General features: G+C 45.9%; 1 protein-coding gene across 1 annotated transcript in view; it reads right to left on the bottom strand.

Moving 5' to 3' along the window:
• LOC119938136 (T-lymphocyte activation antigen CD80-like) overlaps positions 1-23,651 on the bottom strand; it is a 34,208-nt gene extending 10,557 nt beyond the window's left edge. Inside the window, exons 1-3 of the mRNA XM_038757841.1 lie at positions 23,617-23,651; positions 21,486-21,692; positions 5,927-6,033 (exon numbers count right to left, since the gene is read on the bottom strand). Of these exons, the coding sequence (XP_038613769.1) occupies positions 5,927-6,033; positions 21,486-21,692; positions 23,617-23,651 (349 nt within the window). The remainder of the gene's footprint in view (positions 1-5,926; positions 6,034-21,485; positions 21,693-23,616) is intronic.
• Positions 23,652-24,042: the final 391 nt, after the last annotated feature.

Genomic DNA, 24,042 nt, shown 5'->3' with positions numbered 1-24,042 from the left:
GATGGCATTTATTAAGCGCTTACTATGTGCAAAGCACTGTTCTAAGCACTGGAGAGGTTACAAGGTGATCAGGTTGTCCCATGGGGGGCTCACGGTCTTAATCCCCATTTTACAGATGAGGGAACTGAGGCCCAGTGAAGTGACTGGCCCAAAATCACCCAGCTGACAATCGGCAGAGCCGGGATTTGAACCCGTGACCTCTGACTCCGAAGCCCGGGCTCTTTCCCACTGAGCCACGCTGCTTCTCTATTATCTTATGTCTCAGTATTTGGCCCACGGTCAGTGAGTAATAATAATAATAATAGCAATAATAATAACGGTGGTACGGGGATGACAGGTGGGACATCCTGATCACCTTGTAACCTCCCCAGCGCTTAGAACAGTGCTTTGCACATAGTAAGCGCTTAATAAATGCTACCATTATTATCAAGCACTGGCAATGAGTACTAAATACAAGGAAATTGGGTTGGACCCAGTCCCTGTCCCACATAGGACTCCCAATCCCAATCCCCGTTTTCCAGATGAGGCCCAGAGAAGCCAAGTGACTTAGCCAAGGTCACACGGAGCAGGAATTACGGGTCCTTCTGAGTCCCAGGCCTGGGCGCGATTCGCTAGGCCACGCTACTTCTCCACCAACGCCACCATTATTACGGTTACCGCTGCCAACTTGTACATCCCGAGCGCTTAGTACAGCGCTCTGCACACAGTAAGCGCTCAATAAATACGATCGATTGATTAGCCGGCTCGTGCCCAGCCGCGGATTCTTCCTCCGGAGGATCAGGTCCGGCATAAAGGAATCTTTCTTGCCAGTGGCCGAGCTGGAACTGAAATCGGGATCCCCGTGGCGGCGTCCCGTGAGCCACGGCTCCCGTAAGTCCCGGAATAATAATTATAGTAATAGCCGCGGTCTTTGTTAAGCGCCTACTATGTGCCAGGCGCTATACTAAGCGCTGGGGTGGATACAAGTTCGAATCCCGGCTCCGCCAATTGTCAGCTGTGGGACTTGGGGCAAGTCACTTCATCATCATCATCATCATCAATCGTATTTATTGAGCGCTTACTCTGTGCAGAGCACTGTACTAAGCGCTTGGGAAGTACAAATTGGCTACATATAGAGACAGTCCCTACCCAACAGTGGGCTCACGGTCTAAAAGACTTCACTTCTCTGGGCCTCAGTTCCCTCACCTGGAAAATGGGGATGAAGACCGTGAGCCCCCCCCGTGGGACAACCTGATCACCCTGTAACCTTCCCAGCGCTTAGAACAGTGCTTTGCACATAGTAAGCGCTTACCAAATACCCTCATCATCATCTGAAAAATGAAAAATGCCTCCCTTTTAGACCGCGAAGCCCTGTGTGGGACGGGGACTATGTCTAGTCTGAGTATTGCAACCACCCCGGCGCTTAGAACAGTGTAAGGAACGTAGTGAGCGTTGAACAAATACCGCCATTGCTATGATTATTTGGGGGAGCACTTAGTACAGTGCTCTGCACATAGTAAGCGCTCAATAAATACGATTGATGATGATGAGTTGAGAAAACAAATATTTCTGTAAATACCGGTGTCCCCGAGACTGTAAATTCCCGGTGGGCAGGGAACGTGTCTACCACACTGACTGCATTGTCCTCTCCCCATCGCTCAGTACAGAGCTCGGCACCCAGTAAGCACTCAATAAATACAATTCATTCAATCGTATTTATTGAACCGAGATTCGAAGCCAGGCCCTTCTGACCCCCAGGGCCCGGGTTCTAAACCGCACGCTTCTCCGTTCTTAAGGGCAGATGGTTTGATCTCCTGTTGCCCTCCCATTCATTCAATCCTATTTATTGAGCGCTTACAGTGTGCGGAGCACTGTACTAAGCGCTTTGGAAGTCCAAATCGGCAACCTATAGAGACGGTCCCTACCCAACAAGGGGCTCACAGTCTAGAAGGGCGAAACAAGTAGACTTGATTGATGGATTTAAGCTCCGAATAAGTCTGAGGAGACTCAAGAGAGGAAGCTACGTGTGGGAAGGGAGGTAGATGTCTTTTTTACGGTATTTGTTAGGCAGGCACTGTACTGAACGCTGGGGGAGACGCAAGCTAACCAGGTTGGACCCGGTCCCTGTCCCACACTCACTGTCTTCAACCCCGTTTTCCAGACGAGGGAACCGAGACCCAAAGAAGAGAAGCGACTTGCCCGAGGTCACCCACGGTAAGCGCTCAATAAATACGATCAATCAATCAATCGTATTTATTGAGCGCTTACTATGTGCAGAGCACTGTACTAAGCGCTTGGGAAGTACAAATTGGCAACACATAGAGACAGTCCCTACCCAACAGTGGGCTCACAGTCTAAAAGGGGGAGACAGAGAACAGAACCAAACATACCAACAAAATAAAATAAATAGGATAGAAATGTACAAGTAAAATAAATAAATAAATAAATAAATAAAGTAATAAATATGTACAACCATATATACATATATACAACTGAATGAATGGATGAACGATGAGCGATGGAGCGGGGGACGAGAACCCAAGGTCACACACGGTAAGCGCTCAATAAATACGATTGAATGAACGGATGATAGACCGTGAGCCCGCTGTTGGGTAGGGACCGTCTCTGGATGTTGCCAACTTGGACTTCCCCTTCATTCATTCGTTCATTCAATCGTATTTATTGAGCGCTTCCCGTGTGCAGAGCACTGGACTGAGCGCTTGGGAAGTCCAAGTTGGCAACATATAGAGATGCTCTTCCGATCCCAAGAAGTCTTAAACAGTCTGCACCCAAGCGCTTGGCAAGGTGCTGTGCACACCGTGAGCGCTCAATAAATACGATCGAATGAATGAATCAATCAATCAATCGTATTTATTGAGCGCTTACTGTGTGCAGAGCACCGGACTGAGCGCTTGGGAAGTCCAAGTTGGCAACATATAGAGATGGTCTTCCGATCCCAAGAAGTCTTAAACAGTCTGCACCCAAGCGCTTGGCAAGGTGCTGTGCACACCGTGAGCGCTCAATAAATACGATCGAATGAATGAATGAATCAATCAATCGTATTTATTGAGCGCTTACCGTGTGCAGAGCACCGGACTGAGCGCTTGGGAAGTCCAAGTTGGCAACATCTAGAAACGGTCCCTACCCAACAGCGGGCTCACAGTCGAGAAGGGGGGGACAGAGAACCAAACAAAACATATTAACAGAATAAAATAAATAGAATAAATAAATAATAATAGATAAAGAGACAGTCTTTTAGACTGTGAGCCCACTGTTGGGTAGGGACTGTCTCTATATGTTGCCAACTTGGACTTCCCAAGCGCTTAGTACAGTGCTGTGCACACAGTAAGCACTCAATCAATACGATTGATTGATAAAAAGAGAAAAGTAGTCAAATAAAAGCTCCACATATTTAAATGATTTCTTTTCGTTATAAATCTGAGGCAGTCGGCTCACTGATAACAACATCCTTCAGATAAAACCCGAACTTGCACGGCCTTTCATTTGATCTGATATTTGCCGATAGGCGAGTTCCCAGTCTGCTATCTGCCCAAATGCCAAGGCCCCTAATCTAGAACACGAAACATCTGTGTCTGGCAACAAAAGGGAGGCTCTCGGCTAAAAACAGATTAAAAATGAAAAGTTTCATAAAACAAATTACTTTGGAGGACCTACTTTGATTCATAAGATCGATGTACTGGCTCCTTCCTATCCCAAGAAGCCTTAAACAGTCTGCACCCAGTGCTCTGCACACAGTGAGCGCTCAATAAATACAATCGAATGAATGAATGAATCAATCAATCGTATTTATTGAGCGCTTACCGTGTGCAGAGCACTGGACTAAGCGCTTGGGAAGTCCAAGTTGGCAACATCTAGAGACAGTCCCTACCCAACAGCGGGCTCACAGTCTAGGAGGGGGAGACAGAGAACAAAACAAAACGTATTAACAGAATAAAATAAATAGAATAAATGAATAATAATAGATAAAGGGACAAAAGTAGTCAAATGAAAGCTCCACGTATTTAAATGATTTCTTTTCATTATAAATCTGAGGCAGTCGGCTCACTGATAACAACAACCTTCAGCTAAAACCTGAACTTGCACGGCCTTTCATTTCATCTGATATTTGCCGATAGGCAAGTTCCCAGTCTGCTATCTGCCCAAATGCCAAGGCCCCTAATCTAGAACACGAAACATCTGTGTCTGGCAACAAAAGGGAGGCTCTCGGCTAAAAACAGATTAAAAATGAAAAGTTTCATAAAACAAATTACTTTGGAGGACCTACATTGATTCATAAGATCGATGTACTGGCTCCTTCCTATCCCAAGAAGCCTTAAACAGTCTGCACCCAGTGCTGTGCAAACGGTGAGCGCTCAATAAATACTATCGAATGAATGAATGAATGAATCAATCGTATTTATTGAGCGCTTACCGTGCGCAGAGCACTGGACTAAGCGCTTGGGAAGTCCAAGTTGGCAACATATAGAGACGGTCCCTACCCAACAGCGGGCTCACAGTCTAGAAGGGGGAGACAGAGAACAAAACATATTAACAGAATAAAATAAATAGAATAAATAAATAATAATAGATAAAGAGACAAAAGTAGTCAAATGAAAGCTCCGCGTATTTAAATGATTTCTTTTCGTTATTAATCTGAGGCAGTCGGCTCACTGATAGCAACATCCTTCAGATAAAACCTGAACTTGCACCGCCTTTCGTTTCATTTGATATTTGCCGATAGGAGAGTTCCCAGTCTGCTATCTGTCCAAATGCCAAACACTAAACTTCTGTGCCTGGCAACGAAAGGGAGGCTCTCGGCTAAAAACAGATTAAAAATTAAAAAAGTTTCATAAAACAAACTTACTTTGGAGGACCTACATTGATTCATAAGATTGATGTACTGGCTCCTTCCTATCCCAAGAAGCCTTAGACAGTCTGCACCCAGTGCTCTGCAAACGGTGAGCGCTCAATATGATCGAATGAATCAATCAATCGTATTTATTGAGCGCTTACCGTGTGCAGAGCACCGGACTGAGCGCTTGGGAAGTCCAAGTTGGCAACATTCATTCATTCAATCGTGTTTATTGAGCGCTTACTGTATGCAGAGCGCTGGATTAAGCTTGGCAACATTCATTCAGTCAGTCATTCATTCGTATTTATTGAGCGCTTACCGTGTGCAGAGCGCCGGATTAAGCGCTTGGGAAGGCCAAGTTGGCAACATTCATTCATTCAGTCATTCATTCGTATTTATTGAGCGCTTCCTGTGTGCAGAGCGCTGTATTAAGTGCTTGGGAAGGCCAAGTTGGCAGCATTCATTCATTCAGTCATTCATTCGTATTTATTGAGCGCTTCCTGTGTGCAGAGCACTGGATTAAGCGCTTGGGAAGGCCAAGTTGGCAACATTCATTCATTCAGTCATTCATTCGTATTTATTGAGCGCTTCCTGTGTGCAGAGCGCTGTATTAAGCGCTTGGGAAGGCCAAGTTGGCAACATTCATTCATTCAGTCATTCATTCATATTTATTGAGCGCTTCCTGTGTGCAGAGCACTGGACTAAGCGCTTGGGAAGTCCAAGTTGGCAACATATAGAGACGGGCCCTGCCCAACAGTGGGCTGGAATGAATGATGGAGCAGGGGACGAGAATCCAGGTCCTTCCGAATCCCAGGCCCGAATCCCAGACCGCACTACTTTTCAGCATCCGGATTCCTCTAGAAAATGCCAACTGTCCGCCCGGCCGACTCCTGGGCAACTCCCGGTCTCTGGCCCAAAGCGGGGAGGCAGGGGATGGGCGGGGGGGGCCCAAGCAGCGGGGAATGGGGGCATCATCATCATCATCATCATCAATCGTATTTATTGAGTGCTTACTGTGTGCAGAGCGCTGTACTAAGCGCTTGGGAAGGACAAGTTGGGGAAGTCCAAGTTGGGGAAGTCCAAGTTGGCGCCTACCTGAGCCGAGGCCCCCCGTGAGGGTCAGCAGCAGGAAGCAGGAGAGCAGGGGGTGAGCGGACCGGGCCTGCCGGGGCCCCTCCATCGCCTTCCCGCACCGGGCCCAGCTGACGGGAAAACCGGCAGACGATCAGAAAACTCCCGGGAGAGGGGCCACCCACCATCCGGTCCCCCTGGGTCAACTTTCCCAAACCTACGTGGGAGTTAATAATAATAATAATAATAATGGCATTGGTTAATCAATCAATCGTATTTATGGAGCGCTTGCGGTGTGCAGAGCACTGGACTAAGCGCTTGGGAAGTCCAAGTTGGCAACATACACAATCAGTCAATTGTATTTATTGAGCACTTACGGTGTGCAGAGCACTGTACTAAGCACTCGGGAAGTCCAAGTTGGCAACATACAGAGACAGGTCCTACCCAACAGTGGGCTCACAGTCTAGAAGTTAAGCGCTTACTATGTGCAAAGCACTGTCACGCGGGAGTTAATCATAATGATGATGGCATTTGTTAAGCGCTTACTATGTGCAAAGCACTGTCATGTGGGAGTTAATAATAATAATAATGATGGCGTTTGTTAAGTGCTTACTATGTGCAAAGCACTGGCACGTGGGAGTTAATGATAATAATGATGGCATTTGTTAAGCGCTTACTATGTGCAAAGCACTGTCACACGGGAGTTAATAATAATAATGATGGCATTTGTTAAGTGCTTACTATGTGCAAAGCACTGTCACGTGGGAGTTAATAACAATAATGATGGCATTTGTTAAGCACTTACTATGTGCAAAGCACTGGCACGCGGGAGTTAATAATAATAATGATGGCATTTGTTAAGCGCTTACTATGTGCAAAGCACTGTCACGTGGGAGTTAATAACAATAATGATGGCATTTGTTAAGCGCTTACTATGTGCAAAGCACTGGCACGCGGGAGTTAATAATAATAATGATGGCATTTGTTAAGCGCTTACTATGTGCAAAGCACTGGCACGCGGGAGTTAATAATAATAATAATGATGGCATTTGTTAAGCGCTTACTATGTGCAAAGCACTGGCACATGGGGGTTAATGATAATAATGATGGCGTTTGTTAAGTGCTTACTATGTGCAAAGCACTGTCACGTGGGAGTTAATAATAATAATGATGGTGTTTGTTAAGCACTTACTATGTGCAAAGCACTGTCATTTGGGAGTTAATAATAATAATGATGGTGTTTGTTAAGCGCTTACTATGTGCAAAGCACCGTTCTAAGCGCTGGGGGAATATAATGTCATCAGGTTGTCCCACGTGGGGCTCACGGTCAATCCCCATTTTCCAGATGAGGTCACTGAGGCTCAGAGAAGTGAAGTGGCTTGCCCAAGGTCCCCCAGCAGACATGCGGAAGGGTTGGGGAAGCAGCGTGGCTCAGTGGAAAAGAACACGGGCTTTGAAGTTGGAGGGCGTGGGTTCAAATCCCAGCTCTGCCAATTGTCAGCTGGGTGACTTTGGGCGAGTCACTTCACTTCTCTGCACCTCAGTTCCCTCATCTGTAAAATGGGGATTAAGACCGTGAGCCCCCCGTGGGACAATCTGTTCACCTTGTAACCTCCCCAGCGCTTAGAACAGTGCTTTGCACATAGTAAGCGCTTAATAAATGTTAAAAAAAAAAGTCAGAGGTAGTGGGTTCAAATCCCAGCTCTGCCAATTGTCAGCTGGGTGACTTTGGGCCAGTCACTTCACTTCTCTGCGCCTCCGTGACCTCATCTGGAGGGTTAAGACCTGCGAGCCCCCCATGGGACCCCCTGATCACCTTGTAACCTCCCCAGTGCTTAGAACAGTGCTTTGCACCTAGTAAGCGCTTACTAAATGCCATGATTATTATTATTATTACTATGTGGCGGAGCCGGGATTCGAACCCGTGACCTCTGACTCCAAAGCCCGGGCTCTTTCCGCTGCCCGTGGGAGTTGGCCGGAGAAGGAGGTCCAGGGGCCTGGTGGCTTAGTCCAGTGCTCTGCACACAGTAAGCGCTCAGTAAATACGATTGATTGATTGATTGATTGATTGAAGGGGTCAAGGGTCAAGGGTGAGGTCCAGAGGAGCGGACTCACCGGCTGAGAGCTTGCTAGACGGTCTTGCTCCTCTTTCGTCTCCGTCCTCCCCACGCGGGGGGTTTCTGCCCCTCTGCGTCCTTCCCCTCCACCGCCCCGGCCCAGAAGAGTGAGGGTTTCCTCGCACCGTGGGCTTTTTAACGGGAATGGCCTCACCCGCCTCCTTCCTTCCTCTACTTCCTCTTCCCCTAGCGTGGGGGAATCGCCACCGAGCGGTTCCCCTGGGTGCGGGGCCCGGGGCCGACGGCGGCCGGGGTGTGGGACGGGCCCCTTCTACACTGTGAGCCGCTGTCGGGTAGGGACCGCCTCTATATGTTGCCAACTTGGACTTCCCAAGCGCTTAGTACAGTGCTCTGCACACCGGAAGCGCTCAATAAATAGGATGGAATGAATGGGAGGGCACCAGGAGATCAAACCATCTGCCCTGCCCCTTCTAGACTGTGAGCCCGCTGTCGGGTAGGGACCGTCTCTATATGTTGCCAATTTGGACTTCCCAAGCGCTTAGTACAGTGCTCTGCACACCGTAAGCGCTCAATAAATACGATGGAAAGAATGGGAGGGCAACTGATCAAACCATCTGCCCTGCCCCTTCTAGACTGTGAGCCAGCTGTCGGGGAGGGACCGTCTCTATATGTTGCCAACTTGGACTTCCCAAGCGCTTAGTACAGTGCTCTGCACACAGTAAGCGCTCAATAAGCCCACTGTTGGGTAGGGACTGTCTCTATATGTTGCCAATTTGTACTTCCCAAGCGCTTAGTACAGTGCTCTGCACATAGTAAGCGCTCAATAAATACGATTGATGATGAATAAATAGGATGGAATGAATGGGATGGCAACAGGAAATCAAACCATCTGCCCTGCCCCTTCTAGACTGTGAGCCCGCTGTTGGGTAGGGACCGTCTCTATATGTTGCCAACTTGGACTTCCCAAGCGCTTAGTACAGTGCTCTGCACACCGTAAGCGCTCAATAAATAGGATGGAATGAATGGGAGGGCAACAGGAGATCAAACCATCTGCCCTGCCCCTTCTAGACTGTGAGCCCGCTGTCGGGTAGGGACCGTCTCTATATGTTGCCAATTTGGACTTCCCAAGCGCTTAGTACAGTGCTCTGCACACCGTAAGCGCTCAATAAATACGATGGAAAGAATGGGAGGGCAACTGATCAAACCATCTGCCCTGCCCCTTCTAGACTGTGAGCCCGCTGTCGGGTAGGGACCGTCTCTATATGTTGCCAACTTGGACTTCCCAAGCGCTTAGTACAGTGCTCTGCACACCGTAAGCGCTCAATAAATACGATGGAAAGAATGGGAGGGCAACTGATCAAACCATCTGCCCTGCCCCTTCTAGACTGTGAGCCAGCTGTCGGGGAGGGACCGTCTCTATATGTTGCCAACTTGGACTTCCCAAGCGCTTAGTACAGTGCTCTGCACACAGTAAGCGCTCAATAAGCCCACTGTTGGGTAGGGACTGTCTCTATATGTTGCCAATTTGTACTTCCCAAGCGCTTAGTACAGTGCTCTGCACATAGTAAGCGCTCAATAAATACGATTGATGATGAATAAATAGGATGGAATGAATGGGATGGCAACAGGAAATCAAACCATCTGCCCTGCCCCTTCTAGACTGTGAGCCCGCTGTTGGGTAGGGACCGTCTCTATATGTTGCCAACTTGGACTTCCCAAGCGCTTAGTACAGTGCTCTGCACACCGTAAGCGCTCAATAAATAGGATGGAATGAATGGGAGGGCAACAGGAGATCAAACCATCTGCCCTGCCCCTTCTAGACTGTGAGCCCGCTGTCGGGTAGGGACCGTCTCTATATGTTGCCAATTTGGACTTCCCAAGCGCTTAGTACAGTGCTCTGCACACCGTAAGCGCTCAATAAATACGATGGAAAGAATGGGAGGGCAACTGATCAAACCATCTGCCCTGCCCCTTCTAGACTGTGAGCCCGCTGTCGGGTAGGGACCGTCTCTATATGTTGCCAACTTGGACTTCCCAAGCGCTTAGTACAGTGCTCTGCACACCGTAAGCGCTCAATAAATAGGATGGAATGAATGGGAGGGCAACAGGAGATCAAACCATCTGCCCTGCCCCTTCTAGACTGTGAGCCCACTGTCGGGTAGGGACCGTCTCTATATGTTGCCAATTTGGACTTCCCAAGCGCTTAGTACAGTGCTCTGCACACCGTAAGCGCTCAATAAATAGGATGGAATGAATGGGAGGGCAACAGGAGATCAAACCATCTGCCCTTAAGAACGGAGAAGCGAGTGGTTTAGAGCCCGGGCCCTGGGGGTCAGAAGGGCCTGGCTTCGAATCCCGGCTCCATTGTGTGACCTTGGGCAAGTCTCTTCGCTTCTCTGGGCCTCATTTTCCTCATCTGGAAAATAATAATAACGATGGCATTTATTAATAATAATAATAATAATAACAATAATAATAATGGTATTTGTTAAGCACTTACTATATGCAAAGCACTGTTCATTCATTCATTCAATCGTATTTATTGAGCGCTTGCTGTGTGCAGAGCACTGGACTAAGCGCTTGGGAAGCTAAGCGCTGGGGAGGTTACAAGGTGATGAGGTTGTCCCACGGGGGGCTCACGGTCTTCATCCCCATTTTCCAGATGAGGGAACTGAGGCCCAAGAAAGTGAAATGACTTGCCCAAAGTCACCCAGCTGACAAGTGGCGGAGTCAGGATTTGAACCCATGACCTCTGACTCCAAAGCCCGGGCTCTTTCCACCGAGCCACGCTGCTTCCCCTATCCACTCCAGAGCTTAGTACAGTGCTTGGCACATAGTAAGCGCTTAACATATACCAATAAAAAAAAGAGAGCGAAATCAATCAATCAATCAATCAGTCGTATTTATTGAGCGCTTACTGTGTGCAGAGCACTGTACTAAGCGCTTGGGAAGTAGAGGGGAACCCCAGAACTGAGATTTCAGGGTTCAGGATGGAGACTAGAGTCCCCCTTCTAGCCTGTGAGCCCGTTGTTGGGTAGGGACCGTCTCTCTATGCTGCCGACTTGTGCTTCCCAAGCGCTTAGTCCAGTGCTCTGCACACAGTAAGCGCTCAATAAATACGAGTGAATGAATGAATATATATATATATATATATATATCTGTAATTTATTTATTTATATTAATGTCTGTCTCCCCCTCTAGACTGTGATCTCACTGTAGGCAGGGAATGTGTCTGATATACTGTCCTCTCCCAAGCGCTTAGTCCAGTGCTCTGCACACAGTAAGCGCTCAATAAATACCATTGAATGAATGAATGAATAAATGAATCTCTCTCTCTCTCTCTCTCTCTCTATATATATCTATATATCTGCAATTTATTTACTTATATTAATGTCACTCTCCCCCTCTAGACTGTGATCTCACTGTAGGCAGGGAATGTGTCTGATATACTGTCCTCTCCCAAGCGCTTAGTCCAGTGCTCTGCACACAGTAAGCGCTCAATAAATACCATTGAATGAATGAATGAATCTATCTCTATAGATAGATAGATGGATAGATGGATGATAGATAGATATCTGTAATTTATTTATTTATATTAATGTCTGTCTCCCCCTCTAGACTGTGGGCATGGAATGTGTCTGATATATTGTCCTCTCCCAAGCCTTAGTACAGTGCTCTGCACACAGTAAGTGCTCAATAAATACTATTGAATGAATTAATGAATCTATCTATATGGATAGATAGATAAATATCTGTAATTTATTTATTTGTATAAATGTCTGTCTCCCCCTCTAGACTGTGGGCATGGAATGTGTCTGATGTATTGTCCTCTCCCAAGCGCTTAGTACAGTGCTCTGCACACAGTAAGTGCTCAATAAATACTATTGAATGAATTAGTGAATCTATCTACCTATCTAGATGTATAGATAGATAGATAATCTGTAATTTATTTATTTATATTAATGTCTGTCTCCCCCTCTAGACTGTGGGCATGGAATGTGTCTGATGTATTGTCCTCTCCCAAGCGCTTAGTACAGTGCTCTGCACACAGTAAGTGCTCAATATAGACCATTGAATGAATGACTGAATCTATCTATCTATATGTAGATAGATAGATAGATATCTGTAATTTATTTATTTATATTAATGTCTGTCTCCCCCTCTAGACTGTGGGCATGGAATGTGTCTGATATATTGTCCTCTCCCAAGCGCTTAGTACAGTGCTCTGCACACAGTAAGTGCTCAATATAAACCATTGAATGAATGACTAAATCTATCTATCTATATGTAGATAGATAGATAGATATCTGTAATTTATTTATTTATATTAATGTCTGTCTCCCCCTCTAGACTGTGGGCATGGAATGTGTCTGATATATTGTCCTCTCCCAAGCGCTTAGTACAGTGCTCTGCATACAGTAAGCACTCAATAAATACCATTGAATGAATTAATGAATCTATCTATCTACATGTATAGATAGATAGATAGATAGATAGATATCTGTAATTTATTTATTTATATTAATGTCTGTCTCCCCCTCTAGACTGTGGGCATGGAATGTGTCTGATATATTGTCCTCTCCCAAGCGCTTAGTACAGTGCTCTGCACACAGTAAGCGCTCAATAAATACCATTGAATGAATGAATGAATCTATCTATCTACATGTATAGATAGATAGATAGATAGATAGATAGATAGATATCTGTAATTTATTTATTTGTATTAATGTCTGTCTCCCCCTCTAGACTGTGGGCATGGACTGTGTCTGATATATTGTCCTCTCCCAAGCACTTAGTACAGTGCTCTGCACACAGTAAGCGCTCAATAAATACCATTGAATGAATGAATGAATCGATAGATAGATAGATAGATAGATAGATAGATAGATAGATATAGATAGATAGATAGATATCTGTAATTTATTTATTTTTATTAATGTCTGTCTCCCCCTCTAGACTGTGGGCATGGAATGTGTCTGATATATTGGCCTCTCCCAAGCGCTTAGTACAGTGCTCTGCACACAGTAAGCGCTCAATAAATGCCATTGAATGAATGAATGAATCTATCTATCTATATGTAGATAGATAGATAGATAGATAGATAGATAGATAGATCTGTAATTTATTCATTTATATTAATGTCTGTCTCCCCCTCTAGACGGTAATCTCACTGTGGGCACGGAATGTGTCTAATATATTGTCCTCTCCCAAGGGCTTAGTACAGTGCTCTGTACTAATATTATTATTATTGTTATTATTATTATTATTATTATTATTACAGAAGGCCCATCTCCTCCCAGAGGCCTTCCCTGACTGCGCTCTCCTTTCCTCTTCTCCCACTCCCTTCTGCGTCATCCGGACTCGCTCCCTTTCTTCATCCCCCTGTCCCAGCCCCACACCGCTTATGTCCACATCCTTCATTTATTTCTTTCTCTTCATGTCTGTCTCCCCTGCTACTACTAATAATGATAATAATACTGATGGTATTTAATAAGCGCTTACTATGTGCCACTGTTCTAAGCGCTGGGGTAATAATAATAATGATGATGGCATATATTAAGCACTTACTATGTGCCAAGCACTGTTCTAACCGCTGGGGAGGTTACAAGGTGATCAGGTTGTCCCGCGGGGGGCTCACAGCCTTCATCCCCATTTTACAGATGAGGGAACTGAGGCCCAGAGAACAATAATAATAATAACAACAGTAATAATAATAATATTTGTTAAGCGCTTGCTAGGTGCGCTTAGAATACGCTTGGAAAGTGCTTGACACATAGTAAGTGCCTAACGAATACTGCGTGGCTCAGTGGAAAGAGCCCGGGATTGGGAGTCAGAGGTCGTGGGTTCTAATCCTGACTCCTTCACTTACCTGTGTGACTTTGGGCAAGTCACTTCACTTCTCTGAGCCTCAGTGATCTCATCTGGAAAATGGGGATTAAGACTGTGAGCCCCACGTGGGACAGCCTGATCAGCTCGTATCTACCCCAGTGCTTAGAACAGTGCTCGGCACATAGTAAGCGCTTAACAGATACCATTATTATTATTATTATTGTCTGTCTCCCCCTTCTAGACTGTGAGCCTGCTGTTGGGTAAGGACTGTCTCTATATGTTGCCAACTTGGACTTCCCAAGCGCTTAGTCCAGTGCTCTGCACACAGTAAGCGCTCAATAAATACAATTGAATGAATATTATCATGATTTGGGGAAGAGATAGGGCCCCCTGCCTGGCCCCTAGGTTTCCTGTCATTCATTCACTCAATCGTATTTATTGAGCGCTTACTGTGTGCAGAGCACTGGACTGAGCGCTTGGGAAGTACAAGTTGGTAGCATATAGGGACGGTCATTCATTCATTCATTCATATTTATTGAGCGCTTACTGTGTGCAGAGCACTGGACTAAGCGCTTGGGAAGTCCAAGTTGGCAACATCGAGAGCCGGTCCCTACCCAACAGCGGGCTCACAGTCTAGAAGGGGGAGACAGACAACAAAACAACACATATTAACAAAATAAAATAAATAGAATAAATATGTACAAGGAAAATAAATAAATAGAGTAATAAATACGTACATTCATTCATTCATTCAATCGTATTTATTGAGTGCTTACTGTGTGCAGAGCACTGGACTAAGCGCTTGGGAAGTCCAAGTTGGCAACATATAGGGACGGTCCCTACCCAACAGTGGGCTCACAGTCTAGAAGGGGGAGATGGACAACAAAACAACACATATTAATAAAATAAAATAAATAGAATAAATATGTACAAGGAAAATAGAGTAATAAATACGTACATTCATTCATTCTTTCAATCGTATTTATTGAGCGCTTACTGTGTGCAGAGCACTGTACTAAGCACTTGGGAAGTACAAGTTGGCAACATATAGAGACAGTCCCTACCCAAAAGCGGGCTCACAGTCTAGAAGGGGGAGATGGACAACAAAACAACACATATTAATAAAATAAAATAAATAGAATAAATATGTACAAGGAAAATAGAGTAATAAATATGTACATTCATTCATTCATTCAATCGCATTTATTGAGCGCTTACTGTGTGCAGAGCACTGTACTAAGCGCTTGGGAAGTCCAAGTCTAGAAGGGGGAGATTGTGAGCCCACTATTGGGTAGGGACCGTCTCTATATGTTGCCAACTTGGACTTCCCAAGCACTTAGTGCAGTGCTCTGCACACAGTAAGCGCTCAATAAATACGATTGATTGATTGATTGATTGAGACGGACAACAAAATAACACGTATTAACAAAATAAAATAAATAGAATAGGAAATACGTACAAGTAAAATAGATAGAGTATATACGTATATATGGTTGTACATATTTATTACTCTATTTATTTATTTATTTTACTTGTACATATCTATCCTATTTATTTTATTTTGTTGGTATGTTTGGTTTTGTTCTCTGTCTCCCCCTTTTAGAGTGTGAGCCCACTGTTGGGTAGGGACTGTCTCTAGATGTTTCCAACTTGTACTTCCCAAGCGCTTAGTCCAGTGCTCTGCACACAGTAAGCGCTCCATAAATACGATTGATTGATTGATTGATTGAGACGGACAACAAAATAACACGCATTAACAAAATAAAATAAATAGAATAGGAAATACGTACAAGAAAAATAGATAGAGTATATATGTATATATGGTTGTACATATTTATTACTCTATTTATTTATTTATTTTACTTGTACATATCCATCCTATTTCTTTTATTTTGTTGGTATGTTTGGTTTTGTTCTCTGTCTCCCCCTTTTAGAGTGTGAGCCCACTGTTGGGTAGGGACCGTCTCTATATGTTGCCAACTTGGACTTCCCAAGCGCTTAGTCCAGTGCTCTGCACACAGTAAGCGCTCAATAAATACGATTGATTGATTGATTGATTGAGACGGACAACAAAATAACACGCATTAACAAAATAAAATAAATAGAATAGGAAATACGTACAAGAAAAATAGATAGAGTATATATGTATATATGGTTGTACATATTTATTACTCTATTTATTTATTTATTTTACTTGTACATATCCATCCTATTTCTTTTATTTTGTTGGTATGTTTGGTTTTGTTCTCTGTCTCCCCCTTTTAGAGTGTGAGCCCGCTGTTGGGTAGGGACTGTCTCTATGTGTTGCCAATTTGTACTTCCCAAGCGCTTAGTCCAGTGCTCTGCACATAGTAAGCGCTCAATAAATACGATTGATGATGATGATGATGATAGAGTAATAAATCTATAATAAATCTGTCAGACTGCTGAGGCGGGGTGGCAACTCCCACAAGTCTAGCCAGGCTCCTGCTTGCTGTTTCAGGCCCTTGGGGATCCCCCTCCTCGCCCTGCCGGGCAGCGATGACCACAGACCCTAAAAACCTCATCATCCCTTCTCAAAGCCTGAGAAGCAGCCTGGCCTTATGGTTAGAGCGTGGGCCTGGGACTCAGAGGTCGTGGGTTCTAATCCCGCCTCCGTCACTCGCCAGCTGGGTGACTTTGGGCGACTCACTTCACTTAGAGAAGCAGCGTGGCTCAGGGGAAAGAGCCCGGGCTTTGGAGTCAGAGGTCGTGAGTTCAAACCCCGGCTCCGTCAACTGTCAGAGGGGTGACTTGGGGCAAGTCACTTCACTTCTCTGAGCCTCAGTTCCCTCATCTGGAAAATGGGGATGAAGACTGGGAGCCCCCCGTGGGACAACCTGCTCACCTTGTAACCTCCCCAGAGCTTAGAACAGTGCTTGGCACATAGTAAGCGCTTAATAAACGCCATTATTATTAGTAGTAGTAGTCTCTGGGCCTCAGTTCTCTCATCTGTCCAATGGGTATGAAGACTGTGAGCCCCACGTGGGACAACCTGATCACCTTGTAACCTCCCCAGCGCTTAGAACAGGCCTTTGCACATAGTAAGCGCTTAATAAATGCCATCATTATTGCTATTATTATTCTCTGGGCCTCAATTCTCTCATCTGTCAAATGGGGATGAAGACTGTGAGCCCCCCATGGGACAATCTGATCACCTTGTAACCTCCCCAGTACTTAGAACAGTGCTTTGCACATAGTAAGCGCTTAATAAATGCCATTATTATTATTATTATTATTATTATTATAATTCTCTGGGCCTCAGTTCCCTCATTTGTCCAATGGGTACGATGACAGTGAGCCCCCCGTGGGACAACCTGATCACCTTGGAACCTCCCCAGTGCTTAAAACGGTGCTTGCACATAGTAAGCGCTTAATAAACGCTATTATTATTATTATTATTCTCTGGGCCTCAGTTCTCTCATCTGTACAATGGGTATGAAGACTGTGAGCCCCACGTGGGACAACCTGATCACCTTGTAACCTCCCCAGTGCTTAGAACAGTGCTTTGCACATAGTAAGCACTTAATAAATGCCATTATTGTTATTATTATTATTCTCTGGGCCTCAGTTCCCTCATCTGTCCAATGGGTACGAAGACGGTGAGCCCCCCGTGGGACAACCTGATCACCTTGGAACCTCCCCAGTGCTTAGAACGGTGCTTTGCACATAGTAAGCTCTTAATAAACGCCATTATTATTATTATTATTCTCTGGGCCTCAGTTCTCTCATCTGTACAATGGGTATGAAGACTGTGAGGCCCCCCCGTGGGACAACCTGCTCACCTTGTAACCTCCCCAGCGCTTAGAACGGTGCTTTGCACATAGTAAGCGCTTAATAAATGCCATCGTTATTATTATTACTCTCTGGGCCTCAGTTGTCTCATCTGCACAATGGGGATGAAGACTGTGAGCCCCACGTGGGCCCAGACCTGATTCCCTTGTACCCACCCCAGTGCTTGGAACAGTGCACATCGTAAGCGCTTAACAAATACCAACATTATTATTATTAATGTAGATGAGGTTTAGGGAAAGTTTGGGGAAGTTTTTCATGGAAAGTGAGTCGGGTGGCAGTGTGTTTTGGGTCTTCCCTCCCTGCCCCCGGGCCCGGCTAGAAATAGGCAGTTCTCGGAAGTGTGCAGGGGGGATGACGGTGCCCCAGGGTCCGGGCTTGGCTGCCCCTGCAGGTGCCCCCCATCCCAAATGCCCCCCATCCCAAATGTCCCCCCATCCCAAATGTCCCCCCATCCCAAAGGTCCCCCATCCCAAATGCCCCCATCCCAAATGTCCCCCCATCCCAAATGCCCCCATCCCAAATGCCCCCCATCCCAAATGTCCCCCATCCCAAATGTCCCCAATCCCAAATGCCCCCATCCCAAATGTCCCCCCATCCCAAATGTCCCCCCATCCCAAATGCCCCCCATCCCAAATGCCCCCATCCCAAATGCCCCCCATTCCAAATGTCCCCATCCCAAATGCCCCCCATCCCAAATGTCCCCCCATCCCAAATGTCCCCCATTCCAAATGTCCCCCCATCCCAAATGCCCCATCCCAAATGCCCCCATCCCAAATGTCCCCCATCCCAAATGTCCCCATCCCAAACGTCCCCCATCCCAAATGTCCCCCATCCCAAATGCCCCCATCCCAAATGTCCCCCCATCCCAAATGCCCCCATCCCAAATGCCCCCATCCCAAATGTCCCCCATCCCAAATGCCCTCCCATCCCAAATGCCCCCATCCCAAATGTCCCCCCATCCCAAATGCCCCCAAACCAAATGCCCCCATCCCAAATGCCCCCCACCAAAAATAAAAAATAAAAAATGCAGTGACACCCAGAGGCCGCCAGGCGGCGCTGGGCAGGCGGCAACCGGAATAATAATAATAATAATAATAATAATAATAATAATAATAATAATAATAATAATAATTTTGGTATATGTTAAGTGCTTACTATGTGCAAAGCACTGTTCTAAGCGCTGGGGGGATACAAGATGATCAGGTTGTCCCACGGGGGGCTCACAGTCTTCATCCCCATTTGACAGATGAGGGAACTGAGGCCCAGAGAATAATAATAATAATTCTGGTATTTGTTAAGCTCTTACTATGTGGAAAGCACTGTTCTAAGCGCTGGGGGGATACAAGATGATCAGGTTGTCCCACGGGGGGCTCACAGTCTTCATCCCCATTTGACAGATGAGGGAACTGAGGCCCAGAGAATAATAATAATAATTCTGGTATTTGTTAAGCGCTTACTATGTGCAAAGCATTGTTCTAAACGCTGCAGGGGGGGGGGTGTACAAGTTGATCAGGTTGTCCCACTGGGGGCTCATAGTCTTCAACCCCTTTTGACAGATGAGGGAACTGAGGCCCAGAGAATAATAATAATAATTTTGGTATTTGTTAGGCGCGTACTGTGTGGAAAGCACTGTTCTAAACGCTGGGGGGGGGGGGTGCAAGGTGATCAGGTTGTCCCACTGGGGGCTCATAGTCTTCAACCCCATTTGACAGATGAGGGAACTGAGGCCCAGAGAATAATAATAATGACATTTGTTAAGTGCTTATTACGTGCAAAGCACTGATCTAAGCGCCGGGGTGGGGGTGCAAGGTGATCAGGTTGTCCCACGTGGGGCTCACAGTCTTCATCCCCATTTGACAGATGAGGAAACTGAGGCTCAGAGAAGTGAAGTGACTTGCCCAAGGTCACACAGCAGACAGGTGGAGGAGTCGGGATTCGAACCCATGACCTCTGACTCCAAAGCCCGGGCTCTTTCCACTGAGCCACGCTGCTTCTTGTATAATAATAATAATAATAATGGTATTTGTTCATTCATTCATCCAGTCGTATTTATTGAGCGCTTACTGTGTGCAGAGCTCTGGACTAGATGGTAAGCCTGCTGTTGGGTAGGGACCGTCTCTAGATGTTGCCAACCTGGACTTCCCAAGCGCTTAGTCCAGTGCTCTGCACACAGTAAGCGCTCAATAAATACGACTGAATGAATGAATGAATGAATGAATGAATGTACTAAGCGCTTGGGAAGTCCAAGTCTGCCACAGACAGAGACGGTCCCTACCCAACAACGGGCTCACAGTCTAGAAGGGGGAGACAGGCAACAAAACAAAACATATTAACACAATAAAATAAATAGAATAAATATCAATCAATCAATCAATCGTATTTACTGAGCGCTTACTGTGTGCAGAGGACTGTACTGAGCGCTTGGGAAGTACAAGTAGCGCTTGGGAAGAATTATAGCTAGATGTACATCATTAACAAAATAAATAGAATAGTAAATATGGACAAGTAAAATAGAGTAATAAATCTATATACAACTGAATTCATTCATTCAATCGTATTTATTGAGCGCTTACTGTGTACAGAGCATTGGGCTAAGCGCTTGGGAAGTACAAGTAGTGCTTGGGAAGTACAAGTAGCGCTTGGGAAGAATTATAGCTAGATGCACATCATTAACAAAATAAATAGAATAGTAAACATGGACAAGTAAAATAAATAGAGTAATAAATCTATACACAACTGAATTCATTCATTCAATCGTATTTATTGAGTGCTTACTGTGTGCAGAGCACTGGACTGAGCACTTGGGAAGTACAAGTAGCTCTTGGGAAGAATTATAGCTAGATGCACATCATTAACAAAATAAATAGAATAGTAAGTATGGACAAGTAAAATAAATAGAGTAATAAATCTATACACAACTGAATTCATTCATTCAATCGTATTTATTGAACACTTACTATGTGCAGAGCACTGGACTAAGCGCTTGGGAAGTACAAGTAGCTCTTGGGAAGAATTATAGCTAGATGCAGATCATTAACAAAATAAATAGAATAGTAAATATGGACAAGTAAAATAAATAGAGTAATAAATCCATACACAACTGAATTCATTCATTCAATCGTATTTATTGAGCGCTTACTGTGCACAGAGCACTGGACTAAGCGCTTGGGAAGCACAAGTTGGCAACATCTAGAGACGGTCCCCACCCGACAGTGGTCTCACAGTCTAGAAGGGGGAGACAGAGAACAAAACCAAACCTATTAACAAAATAAAATAAATAGAATAAATATGTACAAGTAAAATAAATAAATAAATAGAGTAATAAATATGTACAAACATATATACATATGTGTGTGTATATATATATATTAATTCAATCATTCAATCAATCAATCCTATTTATTGAATATTTATTGGTTCGTGAACCAGCTGCTCAGCTCTCCTCATCTGTGGCCTGGTTTGATCTGAGGGGAATTCTAGTCCCAAGATTCCTTCACTTCTCTGTGCCTCAGTTCCCTCATCTGTAAAATGGGGATGAAGACTGTGAGCCCCCCGTGGGACAAGCTGATCACCTTGTATCCCCCCCAGCGCTTAGAACAGTGCTTGGCAGTGTGTATATGTATATATGTTTGTACATATTTATTACTCTATTTATTTATTTATTCATTTTACTTGTACATATCTATTCTATTTATTTTATTTTGTTAGTATGTTTGGTTTTGTTGGGTAGGGACTGTCTCTAGATGTTGCCAACTTGGACTTCCCAAGCGCTTAGTACAGTGCTCCGCACACAGTAAGCGCTCAATAAATACGATTGATTGATTGGCACATAGTAAGCGCTTAATACATGCCATCATAAATGCCTCCATGGGGGGGCGCTGTGCGCATGCGCGGGGATCGCGGCCGCTTGCCCCCACGGGGAGCGGTGTGCGCGTGCGCGGCAGCCCCCTACCGCTATACGGGGGGGGGCGTTGTGCGCGTGCGCAGGGCTCGCGGCGTGGGCGGCGTTGTGCGCTTGCGCGGGTCCGGAAGAGAGGTTTCTGGGAAATGTAGTCCGGAGCCGCGCGGGACTACGTTTCCCACAATGCTCGGCGGTCGCGGGTCGCCTCAGAGGCTAAGCGGCCTGGCCTTTCCCCTCAGCCCTCAGAAAGGGGATGGCATAATAATAATAATAATAATGATAATAATAATATCATTTGTTAAGCGCTTACTATGTGCCAAGCACTGTTCTAAGCCCTGGGGAGGTTACAAGGTAATCAGGTTGTCCCATGGGGGGCTCACAGTCTTCATCCCCATTTAACAGATGAGGGAACTGAGGCCCAGAGAATAATAATAATAATAATGGCATTTGTTAAGCGCTTACTATGTGCCAAGCACTGTTCTAAGCGCTGGGGGAGATACAAAGTGATCAGGTTGTCCTACGTGGGGCTCACAGTCTTCATCCCCATTTAACAGATGAGGGAACTGAGCCCCAGAGATTAATAATAATAATGGCATTTGTTAAGCGCTCACTATGTGCCAAGCACTGTTCCAAGCTCTGGAGGAGATACAAGGTGATCAGGTTGTCCCACGTGGGGCTCACAGTCTTCATCCCCATTTAACAGATGAGGGAACTGAGGCCCAGAGAATAATAATAATAACAATGGCATTTGTTAAAAGCTTACTATGTGCCAAGCACTGTTCTAAGCGCTGGGGGAGATACAAAGTGATCAAGTTGTCCCACGTGGGGCTCACAGTCTTCATTCCCATTTAACAGATGAGGGAACTGAGCCCCAGAGATTAATAATAATAATGGCATTTGTTAAGCGCTTACTATGTGCAAAGCACTGTTCCAAGCGCTGGGGGAGACACAAGCTGATCAAGTTGTCCCACGTGGGGCTCACAGTCTTCATTCCCATTTAACAGATGAGGGAACTGAGCCCCAGAGAATAATCACAATAATGATAGTATTTGTTAAGCGCTTACTATGTGCCAAACACTGTTAAGAGCGCTGGTGGGGTGGGGGGATACAGGGTGATCAGGTTGTCCCATGGAGGGCTCACAGTCTTAATTCCCATTTTCCAGATGAGGTCACTGAGGCACAGAGAAGTGAAGTGACTTGCCTCAAGTCACACAGTGGATGAGTGGCGGAGCGGGGATTAGAACCCGTAACCTCCGACTCCCAAGCCCGGGCTCTTCCTGGGAGAGAAGAAGTAGAGAAGTAGCGTGGCTTAGTGGAAAGAGCCCGGGCTTTGGAGTCAGAGGTCATGGGTTCAAATCCCTACTCCGCTGCTTGTCAGCTGTGTGACTTTGGGTAAGTCACTTCACTTCTCTGGGCCTCAGTTCCCTCATCTGGAAAATGGGGATGAAGACTGTGAGCCCCCTGGGGGACAACCTGATCACCTTGTAACCTTACTCAGCGCTTAAACAGTGCTTTGCACATAGTAAGCACTTAATAAATGCCATCAGTATTATTATTATTATTAATAATTGTCAGCTGGGTGACTTTGGGCAAGTAACTTCATTTCTCTGGGCCTCAGTTCCCTCATCTGGAAAATGGGGCTGAAGACTGGGAGCCCCCCGTGGGGCAACCTGATCACCTTGTACCCTCCCCAGCCAAGCAGCGTGGCTCAGTGGAAAGAGCCCGGGCTCTGGAGTCAGGGGTCATGGGTTCGAATCCCGGCTCTTCCACTTGTCTGCTGGGTGACTTTGGGCAAGTCACTTCATTTCTCTGGGCCTCAGTTCCCACCTCTGTCAAGTGAGCCCCCTCTGTGGGACAACCTGATCTCCTGGGAACCTCCCCAGCGCTTAGAACAGTGCTTGGCACATAGTAAGCGCTTAATAGCCAACTTGGATTTCCCAAGCGCTTAGTACAGTGCTCTGCACACAGTAAGCGCTCAATAAATACAATTGAATGAATGAATGAATAATAAATGCCATTATTATTATTAGAACGGTGCTTTGCACATGGTAAGTGCTTAATAAATATTATTATTATTATTCCCACAGAGCCACGCTGCAGTAGACGACGGCCCCAGGCTGTCCACCATGTGCACGGTGGTTCTGGAGAACTGTTTGGCCGCCGTGGTCCTCAGCGCGGCCGGGGATGCCCCGGGCTTCCGCAGCGGGCGCCGGGAATTCACGCGGGACGGCGAGGCCATCCGCCGGGAGCTGGCCCGGCTGGGCGGCCCGGACGCCGTCGACGTTTGGGTAGGGACCGTCTCTATATGTTGCCAACTTGTACTTCCCAAGCGCTTAGTCCAGTGCTCTGCACGCAGTAAGCGCTCAATAAATACAATTGATGATGACGGCCGGGTGGAAGGTCAGCGACGACACGCAAATTCGTGAAGCGCTCCATATTTTTTCCCTTCAAGGCCCTGCTGAGAGCTCACCTCCTCCAGGAGGCCTTCCCAGACTGAGCCCCTTCCTTCCTCTCCCCCT

Source organism: Tachyglossus aculeatus, chromosome 16 (assembly GCF_015852505.1).
Source record: "Tachyglossus aculeatus isolate mTacAcu1 chromosome 16, mTacAcu1.pri, whole genome shotgun sequence".
NCBI classification, from domain to species: Eukaryota; Metazoa; Chordata; class Mammalia; order Monotremata; family Tachyglossidae; genus Tachyglossus; species Tachyglossus aculeatus.
The sequence above is the reverse complement of the archived record's forward strand: the minus strand, read 5'-3'. Positions and strand labels throughout refer to the sequence as shown.